At 38.0% G+C, this 25,479-nt stretch overlaps 1 protein-coding gene and 1 pseudogene across 3 annotated transcripts in view; both read right to left on the reverse strand.

Annotated features, from left to right (window-relative positions):
• Nucleotides 1–25,479, reverse strand: part of Aff4 (ALF transcription elongation factor 4) — a 76,779-nt gene that overhangs the window by 42,773 nt on the left and 8,527 nt on the right. The window contains exons 2-6 of one of the 3 annotated variants that reach the window (XM_087910644.1): nucleotides 12,573–12,664; nucleotides 11,931–12,057; nucleotides 8,625–9,404; nucleotides 5,749–5,793; nucleotides 593–679 (exon numbers count right to left, since the gene is read on the reverse strand). In XM_087910644.1, coding sequence (XP_087766770.1) covers nucleotides 593–679; nucleotides 5,749–5,793; nucleotides 8,625–9,404; nucleotides 11,931–12,053 — 1,035 coding nt within the window. In that variant the 5' untranslated portion in view covers nucleotides 12,054–12,057; nucleotides 12,573–12,664. The remainder of the gene's footprint in view (nucleotides 1–592; nucleotides 680–5,748; nucleotides 5,794–8,624; nucleotides 9,405–11,930; nucleotides 12,058–12,572; nucleotides 12,665–25,479) is intronic. The other 2 variants (XM_087910642.1, XM_087910645.1) reach the window with 2 other exon arrangements.
• Nucleotides 12,819–15,064, reverse strand: LOC148120969 (large ribosomal subunit protein uL16-like; annotated as a pseudogene).

Genomic DNA, 25,479 nt, shown 5'->3' on the forward strand with positions numbered 1-25,479 from the left:
TTGACTGATTATTAGGGAGAGAATTTTTGAACTCTGAAAATGTAGCCAGGTTGGCCTTAAACTCCTGATCTTCCTGTCTTTGCTTCCATAGTGCTGGGGATTACAAGCATAAGCTACCCACACCCAGCCTTGTATTTTTGCATTGTTTGTGTGAGTATAAATTCATGTTTAAAAAATTAATCTGCAGCGTTTAGACAGGCTAAAAACTGATGTGTGAGGGCCTTTTCTTATAGGATATAAGTATGTTTGTGGCTAGGTTCTGAGAGGGTCCTCAGAAAATAACCTTAATAGTCCTAGCCACCTTCTGTCTAGAATATCATGAATTTACAATAAACATCAAAGTCTTCTCTCTCTCTCTCTCTCTCTTTCTTTCTCTCTCTCTTTCTCTGTTGCCTTCCAAATTTTCTTAAGTACCTCTCAGTGCAAGATGCTCTCAATTCTATTATTATTTTTAAATTTCTTCATAGAAATCATCACTACTTAAAATTATTTCTTTAATTTATTTACTGTGTTTACTAAGGAAACAATTCTGAATTTATGTGATTTTAGTTGAGTTTTCTTACATTATCAAAGACAGATTTTATTTACTTACCTTAGTTGGAAAAGGAAATTTGGAAGGTTCTGTTTTGCATGGTGTATGAATAGCCGTTAAAGGGGGAGGCCATGAATGCGTCATCTCCTGAAATGTAATTATTACAGTTTGTTTTCAACCAGGACAAGATTACAAAACTATACAGCTAAAAACCAGCTTTGTACTTAGAAATACTGGTTTTATGATTGATCCTCTAAAACTATGTATAGTGAGCCAATGGATATTAATAAGGCACAAAGTAGTGCTGGTAATGGGGCAGAAAATACAAATTCTCTCTGACTTTAAGGGGTATATGGATAGGATGATAATATCTGTAAACAGTTAGAGAAATCAGCCTGTAATGAAATACAAGGTCTGATGGATTTGTTTGCTTGCTTTTGAAACAGAGTCATATTCTGTAGCCCAGGTGCCCTTAGCTTGCTTTGTAAATCAGACAGCCTTGAATTTGTACTGATTCTCCTGCCTCTACCTCCTGAGTGCTAGATTACAGGCATGAGCCACCATGCCTTCCAAATGCATATCATGCAATGCTACTAAAAAAAGATCTTGCTATATGAATGGAAGGAAGAAGATAACAATTAATTAAAACAGCTAATATGGCCGGACAGTGGTGACACAAGCCTTTAATCCCCGTAGAGGCTGGTGGATCTCAGTAAGTTCGAGGCCAGCCTGGCCTACAAGAGCTAGCTCCAGGACAGGCTCCAAAGCTACAGAGAAACCCTGTCTCAAAAACCAAAAAACGAAGCAAAACAAAAAAAAAAAACAGCTAATATTAATTTTTACCATCAATGGATCAGAAATGATGCTAAATGTTTTGCCTATCAATCATTTCTTAAAATCATGACATAGATATTATCACCCTAATTTATTTAAGGTGAAATTGAAGCAAAAGTCAACATTCTTTATTCAAGGTTGCATGATTAATACTGGACAAAGAATTTCACTGTAGGAAGTCTGATTACAGAGTCCACAGGCTGGCTGAAAATTTTGGTCATGTGAAGATCAGAAGAGAGATTTCAAAACCATATTAGGAAGAAAATAGATTAGAAATGCCCTGGATCTGATTTTTTCAATGTCTTCACTCTAATCATATTATAAATAACTGGGCATGATTGCATTTGCCTCTAATCTCAGCTCTTGAGAGGAGGCGTCAAGGGAGCCTAAACTATACGACACCCTGTAAGTAAATTTGGATAAAAATGTGTAATGCCTGAGGATCAAGGAAGAGAGGTATCAAGACTTATAATATGGGAGTATTTGATTTCCAGAATTTTGTTCAAACTTAATCATTAGGTAAAAAAGTGACTGGTGGTGCTTAGGAATTTATATTGTGACTATAACCACAGTTATATAAAGACACAGTGAGATTAGATAAAGATTCCAAGGACTTGTAGACCAAATGTTAACAACTCTGGGTATTCAACAATATAATAATGATAGACACCATACAATGGAACACCAGACGGACATTAAAATGAGAAACTCTACTATGATATGAAATGATGTCCACAGCATATTACTGTCAAACACAAATCATAGTCTATACTCTAGCAAATATTTAAAGCTTTAAAAGTGAAGCCTCTGAAAGGAGGTTTAACAGTAACTCCTTTTGGGCAATAGAATGACAGAAGAGGTAAGAGACAGGGCAGTTGACACAGTGTCTACTGAAACCTCCTAAAACAGCCACTTGCATAGAACAGAGAAGTCCCACCCTAGCTGAGGAGCTATAGACAACTGAGATCTAGCTGCTGGGAGAGGAAGAGTCAGTTTTCTTTAAGGGTGCGGTCCCTGGTAGGTCAGCCAAACTCCAGCAGATGGCCACACACAAGAGTATATGGGGCAGCACAAGGTAGACTTGCTGGGAAAAAGAAAAAGGACATAAATTTGGATGAGTAGGGAAGCTGTAGTGAAACTTCCAGGAGTTGTGGGGTGAGTATGATAAAAACACATTATATGAAGTTCTCAAAGAACTAGTAAAAAAATGAGGAACCTCCCCCACCCCCAATAAAACCTAGCCACTTACATATAATTGCTCTCTGTCCTCTTATAATACTTGTATTATTTCCTACACCCAGCACTGGAAGATTAACTTAAACAATTCAACTAGTACATCACCGCCACATTGCTAGTACTTGACACATAATAGGTGAATCACTAACAATTTAAAATTTTCAATAAACATATTTATTTTTAGATAGAAGTTTTTTCTTATGTTCATAAAAGAGTTCCTAGAAACTGTGATTACAAGCTGAATGGAAACAAAAACTTTTGAAGGGAATGTGGAAACTTCTGCAGCACAGATTTTTAGTACTGGCATTTTACAAACCAAATGCCAAAAACATACTCAACTGCTAATCTTTCCAACAATCAACCTGACTGGGCACTAAAACACTCAAAATCACATACCAAGTTCATACATAGAAAATGTAGGCTACATGTTTAGTAAGAACAAAGGGACAAAGAAAGTCTTCCAGACACTTAAGTTCCATATACTGTTAAAACTTCAGGGGGAAATGTGTGTGTTCCTTTAGCACACATGCACATGTGCACACACACACACACACACAAACACACACACATGAAAAAAACAAAACAAAACCCAACAACAAAAAAACAACACACACACAAACTCACTAGCATTTCATATGCATAAGATCCTGCGTGCATATGTGTGAGACAGAGTGAGAGACCCAGAGAGAGAGAGAGAGAGAGAGAAATGAATGCTTGGGGTTGAGATGAATGCTGAGATGGCTCAGTGGTTAAGAATCCAGTGGTGTTCTTCTTAAGTACCTCGGTTCAACTATTTGCAACTCCAGGTTCAGGGGCTCTGACAATCCCCTCTGACCTCTTTGGGCAATGTACACACATAGTGCACATACATGCAGGCAAGATACTCATTAAATACAAAAGTTTAAAAAAAGAGAGGGAAAGAGAGACTATAAGACTGAAAGTGAAGAGTTTTCACTGTGGCCTGACACAGGAAGAAGAAAGGTTTCCTTGGGGTTCCACAGAAGACAACTAAGTACGTTCTCTTACAGACAAAGGAGGGAATATGACTTTAAGGAAGTAATCTGAGTGTGGAAGTGCACGTCTCTAATCCTAGTGTTGGAAGGTGAGGCAGGAGGACAGAAGTTCATTGTCAGCTCCCACTATAGGAAACCTCTATTTAAAAAAAAAGAAAGAAAGAAAGAAAGAAAGAAAGAAGGGAGGGAGGGAGGGAGGGAGGGAAGGAGGAAAGGAAGGAAAGAAAGAAGGAAGGAAGCAAGCAAGCAAACAGAAGTGTGGCTTAGGAAAATTGGCAAAAGTGATCAGTCAGAAGCAGGAGTGTTGAGGACTGGCTATGGGGTGTCTGGATGTTAAATTCTTCCTTAGAATTGTGGTCTTTGTGATCTCAGTCTTTCTTAGAGAACCACTGAAAAGTTCTAGCAAGAAAAGTCAAGTTATGAAGGCCAGAGGCTGAAGTAAAGACTTGAAACAATATAAAAAGGACAGATAAGAGATTTTAAAAGCAAAAAATAAAAAAGACTGTCTTAAGGTTTATTATTATTATTACCACAACTACTGAGTGAGTTGGGCATAGTAGCACAACTTTAATCCCAGCACTTGGGAGGGGCAGAGGCAGGTGGATCTCTGTGAGTTCGAGGCCAACCTGGTCTACAAAGTGAGTTTCAGGACAGTCAGGGCTACACAGAGAAATCCTGTCTCCAAAAAAAAAAAAAAAAAAAAAAAAAACAAAAAAAAAAAACACCAAAAACACCTACTTCTACTCTGTAGGTATAACACCTACTTCTACTCTGTAGGTATATGGTCATGCAGCAAAGGCACACATGGGAATGTCAAAGAGTGTCATGTGGAGGCCAGAGGATACTGGGAGTCAGTTCTCTCTTTCCACTGTGAGTTTTGGAGGATTGAATTCAGGTCATTCAGGCTGGTGGTGTGAAAAGCAGTTTTATCTGCTGAGCTATCTTGGCCCAAGAGAGAATTTTTAAAACTACTGAAGTTGACAGAAATGGAAAGAATGAAGATATTCAAAGAAATTTTAAGTCTAAGACTAGTTTTGTGATTAAATAATATATGGAAGAAATGAGAGATAATGAAGACTTTACATTTATATGGAAGAGTGGATTAAAAGTAATGAACTAAGAGACATAAACCAAAGCCTGTAGGAAATCATGGAAGGAAATAAGAACTGAATTGCCAATTGTCTGATAAAGCTAAGTACATAAGTTACATAAGGTGAGTAAGACTGCAAAAAGAAAGGAAAGGCTAGAAAATATGCCTGTAAGTAAAAAGAGAAGCCATGATACTATCAAAGGGGTAAGAAAAGTAGACAAGAATCAAACAATGAAGCTCAGTAACAAGAAAGGAATGAAGTTTCCCAAAGGAAAAAATATAAAGCTCTCAAACAGCAGAGACAGTAAAGCAAATAAGAACAGGTGTTCTTAAATGCATTACACCCCAGGCAGAAGACAAGAGATGGACTTTAGAAAAGGAGGTTCAGTAAGATGGTAAAGGGAGACTATAGCAGCTAAAATAAGGAATGCGAGATTAAATGGTGGGAACAAATTATAGGAAATAGGCCTAGACAGGTAGTCTCAGAAGAATATGTCATAAAATTCAAGTACAGACAAAGAACCCACTAGCTTCCAAAAAATATTAAAAGTCACATGTGGCTGATGCTTTCTCTTAGGAGCAAAAAGCAGTCACTGTCACTCACTCACTAACTGGTCCTTCCTTCTTTCCAGAAGAGGAAGGCACTTTTGTTAGTCCTCGTAGACTTTTCTAGTAAACATTCCAGATCAATACTCAAAGGATAGCTTTTATTGTAGTACCTGACCAGAACAGAATGTACAAGTAAATTATAAATCAAACTATCAACCTGGCTTTGGTAACTACTGAGATTTTTAAGCCTTTACGTTATAAGTCTAAGGAAATATAGTTGTAATTGGTTTCTTCCTCTTCTCATAAACAGTAAACAAAGCATGTGACCAGAATCTCAGAAAAGTTCTGGTCACAGAACTTTTTTTTTTCATGATGGACATGACATAATCAAGTTACACATAGAAGTAATCTGTGTTAAGAAGTAATTAAGAATATGAAAGAGTTGGTAATATAGCCATCACAATTAAACAACAGATGATTAAAAAGAAACTTACTTTAAGTATTTCATCCACACAGCTTACATCACCAGAAACTGATGCCTTAAGAAAAAGAAAAAAAACAGACATTAGATTTGAAGTAATTTGTTGTTAGAATTTTAGTACTTACTAAAATACTAGTATTTTAGTATTTACTAAATACTAAAATTTTAGCATTTACTGAACATATTAAAAACATTATTAGAAATTATATAAAAAGAAATTACATAAAATTTGAGGAATTATTTATTTATGACCACATTAAGTCAGAACACTAGCTAGAAATATTTGAAATAGCTTTCCTATACAAAATCTCCAAAAATATTTTTATTTTATATATGTAACTGTTTTGCCTCAACATATATATGGGTGTTATATGCTTGCCTTATCCTGCAAAGGTCAGAAAAGGACACTAGGTTCCTTGGAACTGGAGTTACAGTGAGTTGTGAAGCATTACATGAATGCTAGGAATAGAACCTGGGTGCTTTAAACCACTGAGCCCTCTTTCTAGACCCCAGATTTATTTATTTTTATTTTATGTATATAGTTGCTTTGTCTACACATACGTCTGTGCACTACTTACATGCCTAGTACCTATGGAAGCTAGTTGAAAGAATCTGATCCCTTGGAAATAGAGTTAGAGACAGCTGTGAGCCACCATATGGGTGCTGAGAACTGAACCCAGATCTTTAGGAAAAACAGTCAGTGCTCTTGGCCCTTGAACCATTATCTCTCTAGCCCCTACAAGTTTCTAATGTAGCCAGGTGGTGGTGACACAACCCTTTAATCCCAGCACTCGGGAGGCAGAGACAGGTGAATCTCTGTGAGTTTGAGGCCAGCCTGGTCTACAAGAGCTAGTTCCAGGATGGGCTCTAAAACTATAGTAAAACCCTGTCTAGAAAAAAAAAAAAGAAAAGAAAAACAGTAAAATGAGTATTTTTGAAAGACTAGAAATATGGGTCAAAATGTACATTTTACATAGCATTTCAAAAACTATAGAAGGCAGACAGACTGGTAATTGTAAGGCATAAATAAGAATAAAAAAACTAAACCCAAATCTAGTTCCAAAGATTTATTGAAAAAACAAATTACCACTTTCACTTTTCTGAGTGCTGGGAAGGAACTCTGGTCCTCTGGAAGAGCAGCAAGAACTCTTAACCACTGACTTAACCACTTTTCCTCAGGTTCCAAGATTCTTTTTATTTAATTTTATTATTATTATGTGTGTGTATGTGTGTGTGTGTGTGTGTGTGTGTGTGTGTGTGTATGTTAAGGGTGGGGCATGTGGGGAAGAATGGGTCAGAGAATAACTCTTAAGAGTTGATTCCCGGCCAGGCGGTGGTGATGCATGCCTTTAATCCCAGCACTCAGGAGGCAGAGGCAGGCGGATCTCTGTGAGTTCTAGAACTAGACCAACCTGGTCTAGTTCCAGGACAGGCTCCAAGGCTACAGAGAAACCCTGCCTCGAAAACAAACAAACAAACAAAAAGTTGATTCTACTATTGAATCCAGGACTGAACTCAAGTTAGCAGGTTTATACTTGACCCACTGAGCAACCTTGCTGGCTCAAGATTCCTAAATGTTCTTAAACATTGTCTTTAACTTTGATTCCTTCTGCTATTCTGAGCTCTGAGATATGTCTTTTGTCTTTTTAACTGTGCGGGAGTGGGGGGGGTGTTTGTTTGTTTGTTTTGTTTTTTGAGACAGGGTTTCTTTGTAGCTTTGGAGCTTGTCCTGGAACTAGCTCTTGTAGACCATGCAGGACTCAAACTCACAGAGATCCGCCTGCCTCTGACTCCCAAGTGCTGGGATTAAAGGCGTGTGCCACCACCACCCAGCCAACTGTTTTTATTGTATAAACTACATTAAAAGATAAACGCTGCAGGGCTGGGGAAATGTCTCAGTGGTTCAGAGCACTGGCTGTTCTTCCAGAGCAATCACATGGCTGCTCACAACATCCGTAACTCCAGCTTCAAGAGATAGGAGGCCCTCTTCCTTCATCAATAAATACCAGGCATACACAAAGTGTACAGATAAACTTGCAGGTGAGACACTCATAAAATAATAAAATAAACAAATCTTGCCTACATGACAATGTTTTGCTGAAATCTAATATTCTGACAATCTAGTATATGAAGATAAATTTTCAGATATTTCACTATGAATGCTTAGCTCTTTAGTTATTTTGAATGTCAACTTTTATACAGTCACAGTGGCTGTTTCAGCCCTGTAGTTGTGAGCTAAGGAGGAGGCATCAGAACTACACAACAATATCACTTCTGTACACTTAAAAATCCCACCATTTATTACCATAAACCATGACCTGCTTTATTTGCAAAACTCTAAGAATAGACAAGCTAATTTTCTCTTCTTTTTTTTTTTTTTTTTTTCCCGGTTTTTCAAGACAGGGTTTTACTGTAGTTTTAGAGCCTGTCCTGGAACTAACTCTTGTAGACCAGGCTGGCCTCGAACTCACAGAGATCCGCCTGCCTCTGCCTCCCAAGTGCTGGGATTAAATGTGTGCGCCACCACCTGGCTACATTAGAAACTTTTTTTTAAATAAAAAGAAACAAGCTATACTATCCCATAAAACCAAAGAACTGTAACAAATCAATAAATCTTTCTTTTAGTATACAATTCGACTTGTCATCCTAATTTTAAAAATCTGTGAATGATATTTTCTTTATTATCCAAAAAGGAAGTGTATAGTTCTATGGATCCACTTGGGAGTCAATTCCCAAGTTGTTCTTTAAACCTTTATTTCTTAAATTTTTTAATTTTCATCTTACTATTAAGGCCAAAAAAAAAAAAAAAAAACTAGTTCCAATTCACTGAAATATCTACAAATGACTGCATATAGCTACAGTGCTAACCACTCTAAGTGTGAGACTTACATCCAAAGGTCGGGAAGGTATTTTCAGCTTGGTGAGATGTGCTTTGCTGCTGGGCTTCAGCTCAGTCATGTTATTACCATGAGACTGGCTGCTGTAGTGCTCAGAGGTCAGTTTTGGTTCCACAGACTCCTGTCCATCCATGGGCCTTACATAGGCAGTGGGTTTCTGTAACATTGAACTAGATTTGGACATCAAAGAAGGTGGGAAAGACTGATTTGAATGCTGCCCACTTGAAAAAGGAACACGGGAAGGAGAATCCCAATTGGCATCAGGGTCCCGAGGTGATTTGGAGCGCTGATGTTCCTTGCTATGGTGATCATTCCCATGAGACCTGGAATGACTAGAACTTAATGAAGAAACAGCCTGGGGTTTTCCAGGGCTTGAGGATCGTGATTTGGAGTGCTCTGACCCATGCTGGCCTTTCTTCCGGCTACTGCTATATGAGTCGCGGTCATGTCTCTGACCACTACTACTAGTGCCACTACCACCTGCACTGGTCCGCTGGCTACTGTGTCCACTCTGCAAGCTAGAGGACCGTTTCTGAGACTGAGAAGTGCTTGGTGCGGGTCCTACAGGAGTCCATTTGTTACTCTGATGAGAGCCTCCATGTCTCTGTTCAAAAAAATTTGGGTTTGCTTTTTCATCTGTTGTGGTTGGTACTGCAGGCTTGGGAATTGCAACAAGCTTTGGTATAGATCTGTCTCCTATATAATCCTTCATCTCATCGTAGTTTCCAAGCATACTCTGAATACGACTTGATAACTTATCTTCTTTGCTAGTCTACAAAAAAAAAGAAAAATATACTGTTAGTATAATTTGAAATAAAATATTCTTCCAAACTCGTTTTATAACCCTCAATCAGAGGAGGTAATCTTAAAATACACATCTATAAATATACATCAAATACACACACAAAACAAACAATAAAACTAGATCCTCTCACAGTCTAGGTGAGCACTGACTGTACCACACACTCTTAGTCCAGATAAAGATCTCTCTCTCTCTCTCTCTCTCTCTCTCTCTCTCTCTCTCTCTCTCTCTCTTATTTTTTATTTTTGTCTTGTTTTGTTTTGTTTTTCGACACAGGGTTTCTCAGTAGCTTTAGAGTCTGTCCAGGAACTAGCTCTTGTAAACCAGGTTGGCCCCGAATTCACAGAGATATGCCTGTCTCTGCCTCCCAACTGCTGGGATTAAAGGCATGTGCCACCACCACCCGGTCAGATAAATATTTCTCACAGTGAAAAAAATTTATTGAATGTATATGAAGGAAAAAATCACCAAGAAAGTATATGAAAACAACCATGCTAAAATACAAAAGAAAATCTACAGATTACATTAAAAAGAAATGAAGACTAAATAATCAGGGCTGGGATGAAGCTCAGGTTGTAGTGTTTGGATGGCATGCCTGAAGCCCTGTGTTCAACCCCTAGCAACATATAAACTGACGAGGGAGGACTGTAAATTCAAGGTCATCTTTGACCACTTAGTGAGTTTTAGGCCTGGAAAATCTGAGACATTATCTTAAAAAAGAAATTCCCAGTCAGGTGGTGGTGGCACATCACCACCTCTGGAAGACAGAGGTAGGCAATCTCCGTGAGTTCAAGGCCAACCTGGTTTACAAGAGCTAGTTCCTGGACAGGCTCCAAAGCTACATATAAACCCTGTCTTAAAAAACAAAAAACAAAAAAAGAAAAGAAAAGAAGAGAAATTCCCAAAGAATCAATAAAAAAATAAATAAAAATAAAAAAGGAAAACAAAAAACCTCACCTGAACTACCACTAATTTTTTTGAGATTGGGAAACATTAATGATAACTTTGTATTGTTTGAAAATCTGTCTGATCTTAAAGAATCAAGATAAAAATATGGCTGTTCACAGAAAACATCAGTATCAGTAAACAAGTTTGATTCATTATTTTCTTATTGTAAAATGAATAGTAGCATGATTCACAGATTCTAGACTTAAAATGTTAACAACCATTGAAACCCAAAGGCAAACAAAATGCTAGAAAGACATGTCACTACTAAAGCTACCTTAGAGTCATGAGAATTTGTACTATTCAGTGTTCTTTTTTTATAATCTCAAATCAAGAACGATAGTAATTAAAAATAGCAATTGAGCTCAGTGATTAAGGGCACTTGGCTGTTCTTCCAAAGGACTAAAGTTCAAATTCCAGCACCCACACAGCCCGGCTTACAACTGTCTGTAACTGTTGTCCCAGATAATCTGATGCCCTCTTCTGAATTCTTCCAGCACTGCACACATGTAGTACATAGACGATCAGACATCTAGGCATTCACACACATAAAATATATGTGTAAAAAAATTAAGAAAGTAATTGATCCAATTTATTTTTCTTAATTTTTAAAAAGATTTATTCATGGACTGGAGAGATGGCTCGGAGGCTAAGAGCACTGGCTGCTCTTCCAGAGGTCCTGAGTTCAATTCCCAGCAACCACATGGTGGTACACAACTGGAAGGAGATCTGATGCCCTCTTCTGAACTGCAAAGACATATGCAGTCCCGACACTGTATGCATAATAAATAAATAAATCTAAAAAGAAAAGATTTATGTATAGTGGAGCATGTTGGCAAAATGTGTTTAATCCCTGCACTCAGGAGGCAGAGGCGGGTGGATCTGTGTGAGTTTGAGGCCAGTCTGGTCTACAGAGTCAGTTCCAGTTCCAGGACAGCCAGAGCTATATAAAGAGACATTGTCTCAAAAAAAAATTTTAAAAATATTTATTTATTTATTTATTTATTTATTTATTATGTATACAGTGCGGGCCAGAAGAATGTACCAAGACTCATTACAGATGGCTGTGATCCATTCTGCCTCTGCCTCCCATAATGCTTCAAGAAAAAGCAGGCACTGAGCTGAAGAGATGGCTCAATGGTTAAAAGCATGAATATACTACTCTTCCAGAAGACCTGAGTTCCCAAAACCCATGTTGGATGGCTCAAAGTTGCCTGTAACTTCAGGTGCAGGGCACCAGACATCCTCTTTTGGCCTCTACAAAAACCTATCAGTGTGTGCATCATAAAAATAGTCATAAAAACAAATCTTTAAAAACCTAAAAGCTGGGCGGTAGTGGAGCACAAATTTAATTCCAGAAATCAGGAGGCACAGGCAGGCAGATCTCTCAGAGTTCAAGATCATACTGGTCTACAGAGTGAGTAGTTCCAGGACAGGTTCCAAAGCTACACAGAGAAACCCTGTCTCAAAAAAACAAAAACAAAAACAAACTAAAAGCACAAATGTCATATAAGTGAAGTAAAACAAAACATTCAAAGAAAGATAACTTACAACTTTATATGGCTCAGCAAATAGAGGAGAGCTAGGTGGGAAGGCGTCTTCACCCTGCTGAATTTCCTGATTCCGCCTTTCCCGTTCTTTCATGCGCAGCACATTCCGGTCTTCACGGTTCATGTTGCTATGAGGAGAAGTACAATTTTTACATCACAAAAATAAAAGTGTCATAGTCTGTACTGACTGTCAATGCAACACTCCAAATGGAGATTTCAACTTCTTTCTACTTCTGGGCATTTACCAGACATTTGTGCTGAAGCTGGATTCTGGCACTGATTTTAGCAACTAACAGCATCACCATCTTCCATAGCCACCCAGAAAGAAAACATTAGCTAGAATATGAGAAACCACTACTCCACCAAAACAACTCCCCCCTCTGCCGGGAATTGAACACAGAGTCTCATACATTCTAGGCAAGCATTCTTCTACTCCACTGCCCCAAACATGAGAATTTTTCAAGTGCTCTGCTACATGAAAGTCAGTTAAAATTTGTATATTCAAAGGGAAAGGACTACGTAAACCCATTTTTCAGTGTTTCCTCTTCACAATGCTAGCTGACAATATCGTTGGTGGCATATAACCCACTCCCATCTACCACCCAGACCCCTTGTCCAGTTCTTTTCTCTACTTTGCATCTACCTTATCTTGATTTCTTTCTGTCCCAAACACAGCTTCCTTGATGTCCATCGTTACTGCAGTCTGACCTCAGTTTTGCTGTTGTTTTAGATTCCCTAAAAAACGACATTTCTGCTCTAAATATATTAATATTTCAATTAATGCCTCAATAAGTGGCAAACTGAGGCTTTAGTGATAGAATCTAAAATTAACATTTGTTAGTAAGTGTAAGTAAAAACTATTAAAAAGGAAAAAGTATCTGGAGTCAAAGGGAAAATGGGAATGTTATTTCTGCAATCATGACAATACTATATTGTCACTAATACCATATTGTCAAGAGGAATGGCTTATTTATAACAGCAGAGATTTTTCTCTGTATAAACAATAAATAAAAGAAGCTGGAAAATGCTAAGTAACTGGTATCAGGACCACTGCTGCTCCTTTCCCTGAAGCTGAATATAGATTATACCTCTATATTGGTTATGTTTCAAAGAGGAAGAGAGACAAACACAGAGAGAGACCAACCAAAGAAGGAAGTTAGTATGTATCTGTGGAATTTATTTTAAAACAAATAAGAAAATATAAATCAAGGTGGGCAATGGTAACACACACCTTTAATCCTAGCATATGGAGACTGAAGCAGGCAGGCAGACCAGCCTGGTCTCCAGAGGATGACAACCAAGGCTACAAAGAGAACCCTATCTTGAAAAACAAAACAAAAAAGAAAACAGAGGTCAATCAGACCAAAAAAAGCACATCATTTAAGAGGAGCAGTAGAACCAACACATTTTTGGGAATGTATTGGAGAGAAGGCTCTGTGGTTAAGAATACTTGCTGTTCTTACAGAGGTCCAAGATTCCCACATGATGTTTCACATATGTCCTTAATTCCAGCTCAGGAGATCTGGCACCCTCTTATGGCCTCCTCAGGCACCAAACATGCACAGAATGTACATACATATACACAGGCTAAACATTCACAACAATAATGGACAGAGAGATAGAGATTCTAAGTGTTTGAAATGTGTATTCAAGTTATTTTTTTTTCCAGACTAAATGGGAGATTTATTACTGAACACAGGGCTCAACACTTGTTCAGAAAACCACAAATGGGGATGTATTTGATCCCACAGACATCAGGAATGAGCTGCTTCTCAGTGACCATGTCTTTAAACTCATCTGCATTAAACTTGAAGCCTCACTTCTGTGGGATGTGGATCTTCTGGCAGCCAGGGAACCTGGCTCTCTCTACTCAGAGCCTCAATTACATGTTCCTTATTTTGCAGCTTGGTATGAATGGACATGACACCCTGGTCAATGTGAACCTTGGTGTCACTGTGCCCTGGGTCTTCACAAAGGCACCATACATACCTGTCTGGAGCATATCAGCCCCAGCACAGGACAACATCTAGTGGACTGGGATGACATAGAAAGGATGGAGTCTCACTGCAAGATGAAAGCTTCCACAACTCTTTATCATGTATTGGCACAAATACAGGCAGTCTCCAGGACTTAAGAGAATTGTTCATCTGACACTATATGGCCACAAAGTAAAAATTCATCAACTTTTGCCTTCTTCTACCCCAACTCAAAGATGCAGATCTTAGCATCAAGAACACCTCCACAGAGGTGAAACTTTGGGTACGGCTTGTTGTTTTGTTTTGGTGTTGTCTGTGCTCTTGAATTCTAGTGCATAGGTATGCCATGGCATATGTGTGGCAGTTAAGAGTAGAATTTATGGGAGTCAGTTCGCTCCTATTGTGTGGGTTCCAGAGATTAATCTTAAAGTGTCAGACTTGGCAGCACGTGCTACTTACCCACTGAGCCATCGCCCTGATGGCTTGTTTCTTATGTGTATAACTATCTAATGTGGCTAAGATATAACCTACAGCAGTACAAAGAAACACTATTGCCAAACTGGACGGTGGTGCACACCTTTAATCCCAGCATTCGGGAGACAGAGGCAGATGAATCTCTATGAGTCTGAGGAGAACCTGGTCTACAGAGGGAGTTCCAAGATAACCAGAGCTACACAGAGAAACCCTCTCTTGAAAAACCATTGAAAAAAAGAAGGAAAAAAAGAAATACTGTTGTGATATATCTGGTTTCCCTAGTGTCTAGCACTCTATAAAACTGACAAATTATTTGAATCTTCCTCTAATGAATAGCAAAAGCAGTTGGAGGATAAAACTAAAGAAAACATTCTTTAGCACATTTGGACAGATTAATAAATGTTATCATATTAACAATCAAGTTTCAATTAGGCCTCTTGAATTACGATACTACCAAAATACAAAGCTATTTAGAGCCTAAGGCGCTTGTTAACTACCGATTTCCTAAATTCAAATTCCAAAATATGAGCCTGCGATGGAAATCACAGAGAGCATCTCATCATGCTTAAAACTTGGAGTTGCATTCCCATCACCAAAAACAAAAACCCTAAAAGGTCAAGAAACGTAAAAAATATGTCTCAATGTTATACATTAAACAGCATTAAAATAATTCAAAAAAACATTAAGGAAAAACACCTGTTTTTCTTTATAAAGAAAGGAATTATTGTCAGGTGGTGATGCGGCACGTCTTTAATCCCAGCACTCGGGAGGCAGAGGCAGGCAGATCTTTGTGAGTTTGAGGCCAGCCTGGTCTACAAGAGTTAGTTCCAGGACAGGCTCCAAAGCTACAGAGAAACCCCATCTCGAAAAACAAAAAACAAAAAACAAAAAACAAAAAAAAAAGGGAAAGAATTATTACCTTAAAAGAGAATCCTTGGTTGATAACATTTGTCACCTCTTCCTCTGCCCTCATATTATTGATGGATTTTAGGCTAATGAAACCCACCCTGAATTACTATTCAGGTTCCCAAACCTTTCTGATTAAACTTAAAACTATCAGAAACAACTGTGGTCTTATATCACTAAATATTCTAACACTATTCAAGAAATAAAGGTCATAAAGAGAACAAATATTATAATCTCCTGGAATTTTATATATTGAATTAATACAATATAAGCCAACTGGATCTAATGGTTACTAAACAACACTTCAACAAAAGAATACATATTCTTAGCCAGGCGGTGGTGGTGCATGCCTTTAATCCCAGCACTCTGGAGGCAGAAGTAGGCAGGTCTCTGAGTTCAAGGCCAGGCTGGTCTACAGAGTTCCAGGACAACCAGGACTACACAGAGAAACCCTGTGTTGAAATACAATAAAAAAAAAATTCAAAGGAAATAAGGAAACCCTGTAAGCTAATGGAAACAAAAACAAAACATTCCAAAACTGGTGAGATTCAGTAAATATCAACTTTAATAAAAAAAGAATTTGGGGCTGGAAAGATGGTTTAGTAGTTAAGAGTACTTACTACTCATTCAGGGGAACAGAGTTAAATTCCCAGCACATACATCTGGCAGCTCACAACCTCCCATAACTCCCAATTCCTGGGGCTACAATACCCTCTTCTGGCCTCTACATCTAACATGTAGTGAACTTACAATACACACATTCAGGTACACATGTACATTCATAAAAATATTTTTTTTAATTTAAAAAGAAGAAAAAGATTTTAAAATGGGCATGGTGTAATCCAGCTCAGGACTTAAAAAAAAAAAAGAAATATAGAAAACAGTTATGTATCTTAGTCACTTTTCTTTTCTTTTTTTTTTTTAGAATTTTGATATCATTTATTGTAGCTGATTGTTTCTGCTGTTTCATTATGTTTTTTTCTCTTCAAATTTTGATTATGTTAGAATTTTTGTTAACTGTTGGTAAATGAATCTACCACTATGATCTTGAAGAAACAGGATACAGCCTGGTGGTAAGGGCCAGCATATGCTAGGCTTGATCCCCTGTACCACAAAAAAACAGGTAACTTATACTGAATACTTTGAACATCACTGAAATACAAGTTAAGCCATTTTTTCTCTATGGTTCTCTACCAAAGTAACTCAGTAATAGTATTATTTGAACCAAGACTTGACTAGTGCAACTAGAAAATAATCATTCTGCCATTCCCAAAAGCAAGAAGAAGAGGAGGAGGAGAAGGAGGAGGAGGAAGAGGAGGAAGAGGGGGAAGGGGATGAGGAGGAGGAGGAAGAGGGGGAAGATGAAGAAGAACAAGAGGAGGAGGAGGAGGAAGAAGAAGAAAAAAGAGGAAGAGGAAGAAGGAAGAAGGAAGAAGAGGAAGAGGAAGAGGAGGAGGAGCTATAACATTTGGAGTAGATGTGAGAGAAATAAACAGTCCAGGTATGGCAAGTTGACAAGAACACAAAAATCCACAATGCACAGTTGAATAGCAAATGTGTTATAATTTCACCTTTTCATCTTTTTTAAGATTTATTTATATATTATGTATACAACATTCCTTCCATGTATGCTTGCATAACAGAAAAGAACACCAAATCTCATTATAGATGACTGTGAGCCACCATGTGGTTGCTGGGAATTGCACTCAGGACTTCTGGAAGAGCAGTTGGTGCTTTTAACCTCTGAGTCATCTTTCTAGCTCCCTCAACTTTTCATCTTTAATAATACATTTACTGTAGTAATACAAAAAAGATACACTGAAAGCTTTTTGTTGTTGTTTTTGTTTGTTTGTTTGTTTTTTGTTTTTGAGACACGGTTTCTCTGTAGCTTTGGAGCCTGTCCTGGAACTAGCTCTTGTAGACCAGGCTGGCCTTGAACTCACAAAGATCTGTCTCTGTCTCCTGAGTGCTGGGATTAAAGGCGTGCGCCACCACCGCCTGTCGAAAGTTTTTAAATAATTTTTCAAATTTTATTTTATGTGCATTGGTGTAAGGGAGTCAGATCACCTGGAATTGGAGTCACAGACAGTTGTAAAGCACCATGTGGTTACTGGGAATTGAACCCAGGTCCTCTGAAAGAGTAACCAGTGCTCTTAATCTCTGAGCCATCTCTCCAGCCTTTGAAAGTTTTTTAAAAATTATTTATTTGTATAGGGTTTTGCCTACAAGTATGTCTGTATGAGGGTGTTGGATTCCCTGAAACAGGAGTTACAGATAGTTGTGAACTACCATGTTGTTGCTGGGAATTGAACCCGGGTCCTCTGGAAAAGCAGAAAGTGCTCTTAACCACACTTTTCTAATGGTGTGAAAAGACACCATTACCAAGAAAACTTACAAAAGAAAGCATTTATGGATTCATGGTTCCAGAAGGTTAGAGTCCATCAGGTGGGAAACATGGTAGCAGGAATGCAGGCATGGGGCTGAGGAAGCAGCTGAGAGCTTATATCTCTAGCCACAAGGAGGAGGCAGAGTGCTAATTGGAACTGGCTTGGGCATTTGAATCCTCAAAAATGGCCTCCAGTGACACACCTTCTCCAATAAGGCTATACATCCTGATCCTTCCCAAACAGTTCCACCAACTGGGGACCAAGCATACAAACATGTGAGTCTATGGGGACCATTCTCATTCCAATCACTACAGTGATTAAGATATAGAGGAACTCGTTTTCCTTGTATATTGCTGTGAGGATACACAAATGGAGCAGCTACTATGGAAAAAATGTTTAGTGATCCCTCAAAACCTTTAGCATAGGTGCTGGAGAGATGGCTCAACCATTAAGAGCACTAATTGCTCGTCCAGAGGACCCAGGTTCAATTCCCAGCATCCATACAGCAGCTAACAACTGTCTATAACTTCAATCCCAGGGGATCCAATCTCTTTTCTTGCCACTGTAGGCATTGCATACTCACGATGCATATATACAATTAGGCCAACATATAAAAGTAAATAGAATCTTAAAAAAAAAACCTTTAAATATGGGGGGGTGTAAGAGAGACAGTTCAATGCTTAAGAGTATTTAATTGCCTTGCAGAGGACTCAGGTTCAGGTCACAGAACTCATAAGATGGATCACAACCAGTCCTAACTTCAAGTCCATAGGATCCGATCCCTCTTCTGACCTCCATGCATGTGAGGCACAGATTGTGGTACATATGCATATATGCATGAAAATACTTATACACAAAAAATTAATAACTTTTTAAAATTAAAAACCTTTAACAGAGAATTACCAAATGATTTTACTTCTAGGTATATAATCTAAAAAATGGAAAGTAGGAACTCAGATCCTTGAACACCAATATTCAAAGAGGCATCATTCACAATAGACCAAAGAAGGAAACAAGGTGTTGCATCAGTACTCAGATAAGCAAACTATGGTATATAAATATAACGAATATACTCTTCAGCCATGGAGGTGAATGAAATTCTGCTACATACTACAACAAAGATGATCCCCAAAAACATTAGCATATGTGAAATAAGCTAAACTCTGAAGGTCACATATTATATAATTCCAATTAATAAGATACCTAGAATGAACAAATTCACAGAAAACAGAAGTAAGAACAATGGGAAAATGCCGTTTTTAAAAGATAATTAATTTTTATTTTATGTGCATTGGTATTTTTGCCTGTATGTATGTCTGTGTGAAGGTGTCAGATCTCAGAGTTACGGACAGTTGATAGCTCCTTTGTGGGTGCTTGGAATTGAATCCGAGTTCTCTAGAAAAGTAGTCAGTGCCATCTCTCCAGCCCTAGGAAAATATCATTTTATAATCTTTCAAATTTTTTGTTTGGGATGATGAAAAAGTTCTAGGAAAGGACAGTGTTGGTGGTTGGACATGCTATAAATAGACCATGAACTGTATACATAAAATGATTACAATAATAAAATTTTTATGTTATGTGTATTTTGCCATAATTAAGAAAAATCCAACAGGGGTAAATATGAATCAAATACTTTGTGTACATGTATGAAACTACCAGAGAATAAAATTTCAAAATTATATATATACATATATATTTATAAGTATATGTATGTGGTTATGTGAGTTTATGTGCCCACATGTATACAGGATTCTGTGGAGCAGATGAGGGCATTGAATCCCCTGGAATTAGAATTACTAGATGGTTGAGATATGCCATGCAGGTGCTGGGAATTAAATCTGGGTCCTCTGGAAGACTTTCCAAAAGTCAAAAAATGAGAATTAAGCTGACATTTCAATTACTTTCAAACAGCTACTCGACTTTAACTTCACCACAAAGCACTAAGTTAAAGCACAAAGCCTCATGGACCCAGAAACCCCTCTTGGCCTCATTTGCAGGATTTCTCTACCCATGAGAACTTGTGAAGAGATTGCTTCCTACCAATCTCTGGCCTACCAAGGTTAAGGCCAGTGTTCTTAACCTTTGGCCTATCACTGTAGCCCCCAAAATAATTTTTTTTAACTGAAAAGAACCCAAGAAGCATATGGTAAAAATAAAAATTGAAATATTCATTCCCAATGAATCAGAAATAATCTATTTTGTTTACAAATAATGGCATAAGATTTGCAAATTTAGGGCTGGAGAGATGGCTCAGAGGTTAAGAGCATTGTCTGTTCTTCCAAAGGTCCTGAGTTCAATTCCCAGCAACCACATGGTGGCTCACAACCATCTGTAATGAGGTCTGGTGCCTTCTTCTGGCCTGCAGGCTTACATGCAGACAGAATGTTGGATACATAATAAATAAAAATAAAATATTTTAAAAAAAAGATTTGCAAATTTAAAAATTTTTAAGTTTAATTTTTTAATTTTTTTTTAAAAATATGCTGGCTAGGCACAGTGGTACCAGCCTTTTAATCCCAGTACTTGGGAGGCAGAAGCAGGTGGAACTCTGTGAGTTTAGCTGGCATGGTAAACAGTTTCATGACCGTTGGGGTTATATAGAGAAACCCTGTCCCTAGATAGATAGATAGATAGATAGATAGATAGATAGATAGATAGATAGATAGATAGATAGAATGTTACTTAACATGCCCCTTTCAAGTGAAACTCAGAATCTGTTATGCTTCCACCCCTGTTACTGTCTCATAGCAATATTCCTACTAAAAATAGGGTGATTCAATTGCCAGATTATTGATGGTTTAAATTCCAAAAGTCAAAAAATGAGAATTAAGCTGACATTTCAATTACTTTCAAACAGCTACTCGACTTTAACTTCACCACAAAGCACTAAGTTAAAGCACAAAGCCTCATGGACCCAGAAACCCCTCTTGGCCTCATTTGCAGGATTTCTCTACCCATGAGAACTTGTGAAGAGATTGCTTCCTACCAAAGAAGGAAACAAAGACTGCACACCTGGAGATCAAAGCCAAACTAACAAAACATCAGGTCCCAAGACAGTGTTTTATACAGAAGGGCTCTTGTCTAAAAGGCAGTGCTGAGAAGATGGAGTTTATAACTTCTTTTATTTTCACAGTGCCAGGGACCTAACTTAGTGTTTCAATTACGCTAAGCAAAGAATCCACTGCTGAGCTTTACCACTAGTCTCCCATCTTCAGATGTAAAACGCAGCAAAAATTATAAAAAACAAAGATAAGGATTCCATAGCAATTTTGCTGTTGAATGTGTTGTATTTGTTTATGTAAATATGTGCCTGTGCACTTGTGGAGGTCAGAGGTCAATTCTGGGTGTCTTCTTCAACCACTTTCACCTTATTTTTGAGCCGGGATCTCTCACAGAACAGAGGAGCTCCAGAGATCAGCCTCCTCTCTGCCTTCCCCAATCCTGGTGAACTTTTCTGAGTTATCTCCTTAGCCTGTCATTTTTTTCCTTTCCTTTTCTTTTCTTTTCCTTTTTCTTTCTCTCTTTCTTTCTTTCTTTCTTTCTTCCTTCCTTTCTTCCTTCCTTTCTTTCTTTCTTTCTTTTTTTTTTTTTTGGTTTTTCGAGACAAGGTTTCTCTGTAGCTTTGGAGCCTGTCCTGGACCTAGCTCTTGTAGACCAGGATGGCCTCGAACTCACAAAGATTCATCTGCCTCTGCCTCCCGAGTACTGGGATTAAAGGCATGTGCCACCACCGTCCGGTGCATTTTTATTTTCTTAGTCAAAAGCAAATTTCTTTTTCTCCTTTTTATTTTTTCTTTCTTTTCCTTTTTTTAATATTTATTTATTTATTATGTATAGTCTGTCTATGTGTATGCCTGCTGGACAGAAGAGGGCACCAGACCTCATTACAGATGGTTGTGAGCCACATGTGGTTGCTGGGAATTGAACTCAGGACCTTTGGAAGAGCAGGCAATGCTCTTAACCACTGAGCCATCTCTCCAGCTCTTCTTTTTCTTTTTTTAAAGTCAAGGACTCATGAAATCCAGGCTGTGCTCAAATGGCTATGGAGCTCAGGATGACCTTGAAATCCTCTTGGCTCCACTTCCCAAGTGCTGGGAAAACAGATTTATACTACATGCCTACATCTTAATCAAATTTCTGTGTCACCTCAAATTGCTATTATCCTGACTCATAAATAAATCTCAACCAGGTTCTCAAAGCTTCCTGAAAGTGGTAGTCTTTCTCTTTCCTATTTCAAAAAGTATCCCATTGAGTCATATGACTTTCTTTGATCCTAATTTATTCCACAAATAACTTTCTGTTATGGGACAAGGATTAAGAACTAGAATATTAAAAATAAAAGACGGGCCAGGTGTGGTGTCGAACACCTTTAATGCCAGCACACTGGAGGCAGAAGCAGGAAGGTCTCTGAGTTTCAGGTTAGCCTGGTCTACAGAACCAGCTCCAGGACAGCCAGGTCTACATAAAGAAACCCTTGTGCTATAAAACAAAACAACAAAATTAGAACTATAGTTTCTATGCCGGGCAGTGGTGGCGCACACCTTTAATCCCAGCACTTGAGAGGCAGAGGCAGGCGGATCTCTGTGAGTTTGAGGCCAGCCTGGGCTACAAGAGCTAGTTCCAGGACAGGCTCCAAAAGTTACAGAGAAACACTGTCTTGAAAAACAAAAAAAAAGAAAGAAAGGAAGGAAGGAAGGAAGGAAGGAAGGAAGGAAGGAAGGAAGGAAAGAAAGAAAGAAAGATTTCTTATCAGCTAAATATCAGTTCTCAAAATGCCATCATCTAAATCTATTCTCTTCTTTCCTACTGTTTACAAAGGAAAAAAATAGTTCTTCCTCTCAAAGAACACTCTCCTCCAATTTGCTATCTTCTGGATCTTCACCAGTTCTTGCCATCTCTGAAGTAACTTCAACTTCTTTTTCTCTAATAAACCCTTTTAATCCTATCCATCAGCATCCAAATACCTTTTTTTAAAGGTCAGAGTAATACATAATGGTGGTATTCCATTTAATCTGAGCACTGGAGAGCCAGAGGCAGGCAAATCTCAATGAGTTCAAGGCCAGTCTGGTTTATATAGAGAACTCCAGATCAGCCAGGGCTACATACAGAGGGATCTTGTCTCAAAAGGGCAAAAGCCAAAGCAAAACAAAAAAGCTGTCTCGTTTGAGATTTTGGTAACATATATACCTGCAGTTACTTAGGAGGTAGAAGCTGGACGATCAAGTTCTAAACCTAAGACCTTGTCCCACAAGAAAATCAGTTAGGTGGTAGCAGTCCATGCCTTTATCCCAGCACTCCCAGAGGCAGAGGCAGGCAGATCTCTCTGAGATCAAGGCCAGCCTGATCAACAAAAGGAGTTCCAGGACAGTAAGGGTTACACAGTGAAACTCTGTCTCATAAAACAAAAACAAAACAAAACAAACAAAAATGTATAAGTCTGAAAATAACCTACATACATTCAGATCCAGGTCTGTACTCAGACTGTTCTCTTTACCCAGATGAATGTCTTTCATTCTCCCATTTCTAACACATCCACCACAAACCCACTTCCTCTAAAAACCTTCCAAGACTTCTGTGTCACTAAAACCACTTAATTCCGAGCTGGGCAGTGGTGACACACACCTTTAAATCCCAGTACTTGGAAGGCAGAGACAGGCAGATCTCTGTTCAAGAGTTTAAGGCCAGCTTGGTCTACAAAGCGAGTTCCAGGACAAACTCCAAAGCTACAGTGATAAAGACATAACCCTGTCTCAAAAACAAAAGAAAGCCAAAAAAAAAAAAAGAAAGAAAGAAAGAAAGAAAGAAAGAAAGAAAGAAAGAGAAGAAAAAGGAAAGAAAGCAAAAGAAAAACCCCACTTAATTCTCAAAGCATGCCTTTGTATTTCATTTGGCACTTAGCACTCCTGTCAACTACAATTACTGTATTTACTATTACTCTATCTCCTTAGTAGAAATCCACTTCCATATCATAAGCTCTAGAGAACAAGAAACAAGGCTGTTGTTTCCATTTCTACTTTCTTCCCTCCAATGTTTAACTCAGTGACTAGCATATAGAAATTCAAAGAAACACTGATTTTTATAAAGGCCACAACTGAAGGATTACTGCCTCAAGGCAAAGTATGTCAGGTGCACTCACTAAAGGCTGGTTTCAGAATACATGGCACTCTTTTCCATTTTCTAAGAGATGGGTTATTTTTGATAAAACTGAGAGGATAAGGTTTTTCTTATAATTGTTATTATCCAATAAAAGCACTAACAATAACACTATGCAAACTTTATTTTTAAGGCAATTGTTCTCAAAGTTCACACCTAATGGAAAATCAGTATCTATACAAACGAAGATACAACTAGGTATGATGGCACCCACTTGTAATCCCAATACTCGGGAAGCAGACGCAGGACAATCAACTAGAAAATTGAAAGCTAGCCTAGGCTATGGTCAAAATAAATGGACACAAATTATAAACTTATTTTTACTCAATCCCCCAAGCTTGCTGGGTATGCATCTTTAATCCTAGTCTGGCCTATATAGTGAGTACCAGGAAAGCTAGGGTATCCTATCTTAAAAAAAAAAAAAAAAGGAGCCAGGCAACTCTCTGTGAGTTCTAAGCCGGCCTGGGCTAAAGAGCAAGTTACAGGACAGGTTCCAAACTACATAGAGAAATCCTGTCTCAAAAAAAAAAAAAAATCACCAAATACAAATAAATGCTGCATCTTCAGAGTACCTGCGTGCATACTCACATACATGGACAGATAGATAGATGAGGACTGTTTGTCTCAAATAGGACTGTATGTAGTCCAAGTTGGTTTCAAACTGGATTTGTACTTAAGGATGACCTTGAATTTCTGATCCTCCTGCCTTTATTTATCAAATTGTGGGAATGTTAGGATTACAGACATTCACTACCAAGCCTGGTTTATGTGCTGCTGGAGTGATAGCTAAGCACTCTACCAAGTGTGCTACATCCTCAGCCCTAGACCTGAAAATACAAAATAGTGTTGACCCTCTTCATTCAATAACTATTTAGTGTATATACTAGACCACACACTATAGTAGACTAAGGATTTAAAAACTAAAAAAAGTATCTTTCATCCTTAAGATTTTGTTGCAGCTAACCTGACGAGAGGCAGGGGAAAGAAGAGGGTTATATGAGTTGTAGACAAAGAATAGCCAAAAAGAGGGAGAGAGGAAGGAATGGATGTGGATCGCATGTAGTTGGAAAGTAAGTTTGGGGAGCAGAGGTGCAAAATAAAGACATGAATGAGAACATTAAGGGTCTGAGCTGACATGTAACTATTTCAGTACAAATTAAATATCCCAGAGTCTAAGTGCTGACTGCAATGACTTAAAAAAAATAGTATAAATATATTAAAATAGCCATTAATTCATCATTATAGCTTACATAATTGTAAAACTCAAATCAAACTCAAGTTCAAAATAACAATGTGAGAAATGATGTGGCAATACACAGATCAATAGAAATGGGTTAAATTAAGATGTAAGAATTAATCAATAAGAGACTAGAATTAATGGGCCAAGCAGTGATTTAATTAATACAGTTTGTGAAGTTATTTCGGGGCTAAGCTAGTCAGGTAGCCAGGACGAACAAGCAGGTCCCCTGCAACAATGATGTTTTGCAAAAACTAGACTAACATTTAAGTATGAAAATAAGTACCTTTAGGATTGATTTGTTATTTTGTTTTGTTTTTATATTTTGAGACAAGGTCTTCGGCCTTGGCTGTCCTAGAATTTACGACTGGCCTTGAATTAATAAAAATTCATCTGCCTCTACCTCTTTTTTTGTTT

Source organism: Myodes glareolus, chromosome 9 (genome assembly GCF_982192425.1).
Source record: "Myodes glareolus chromosome 9, mMyoGla1.1, whole genome shotgun sequence".
Classification (NCBI taxonomy): Eukaryota; Metazoa; Chordata; class Mammalia; order Rodentia; family Cricetidae; genus Myodes; species Myodes glareolus.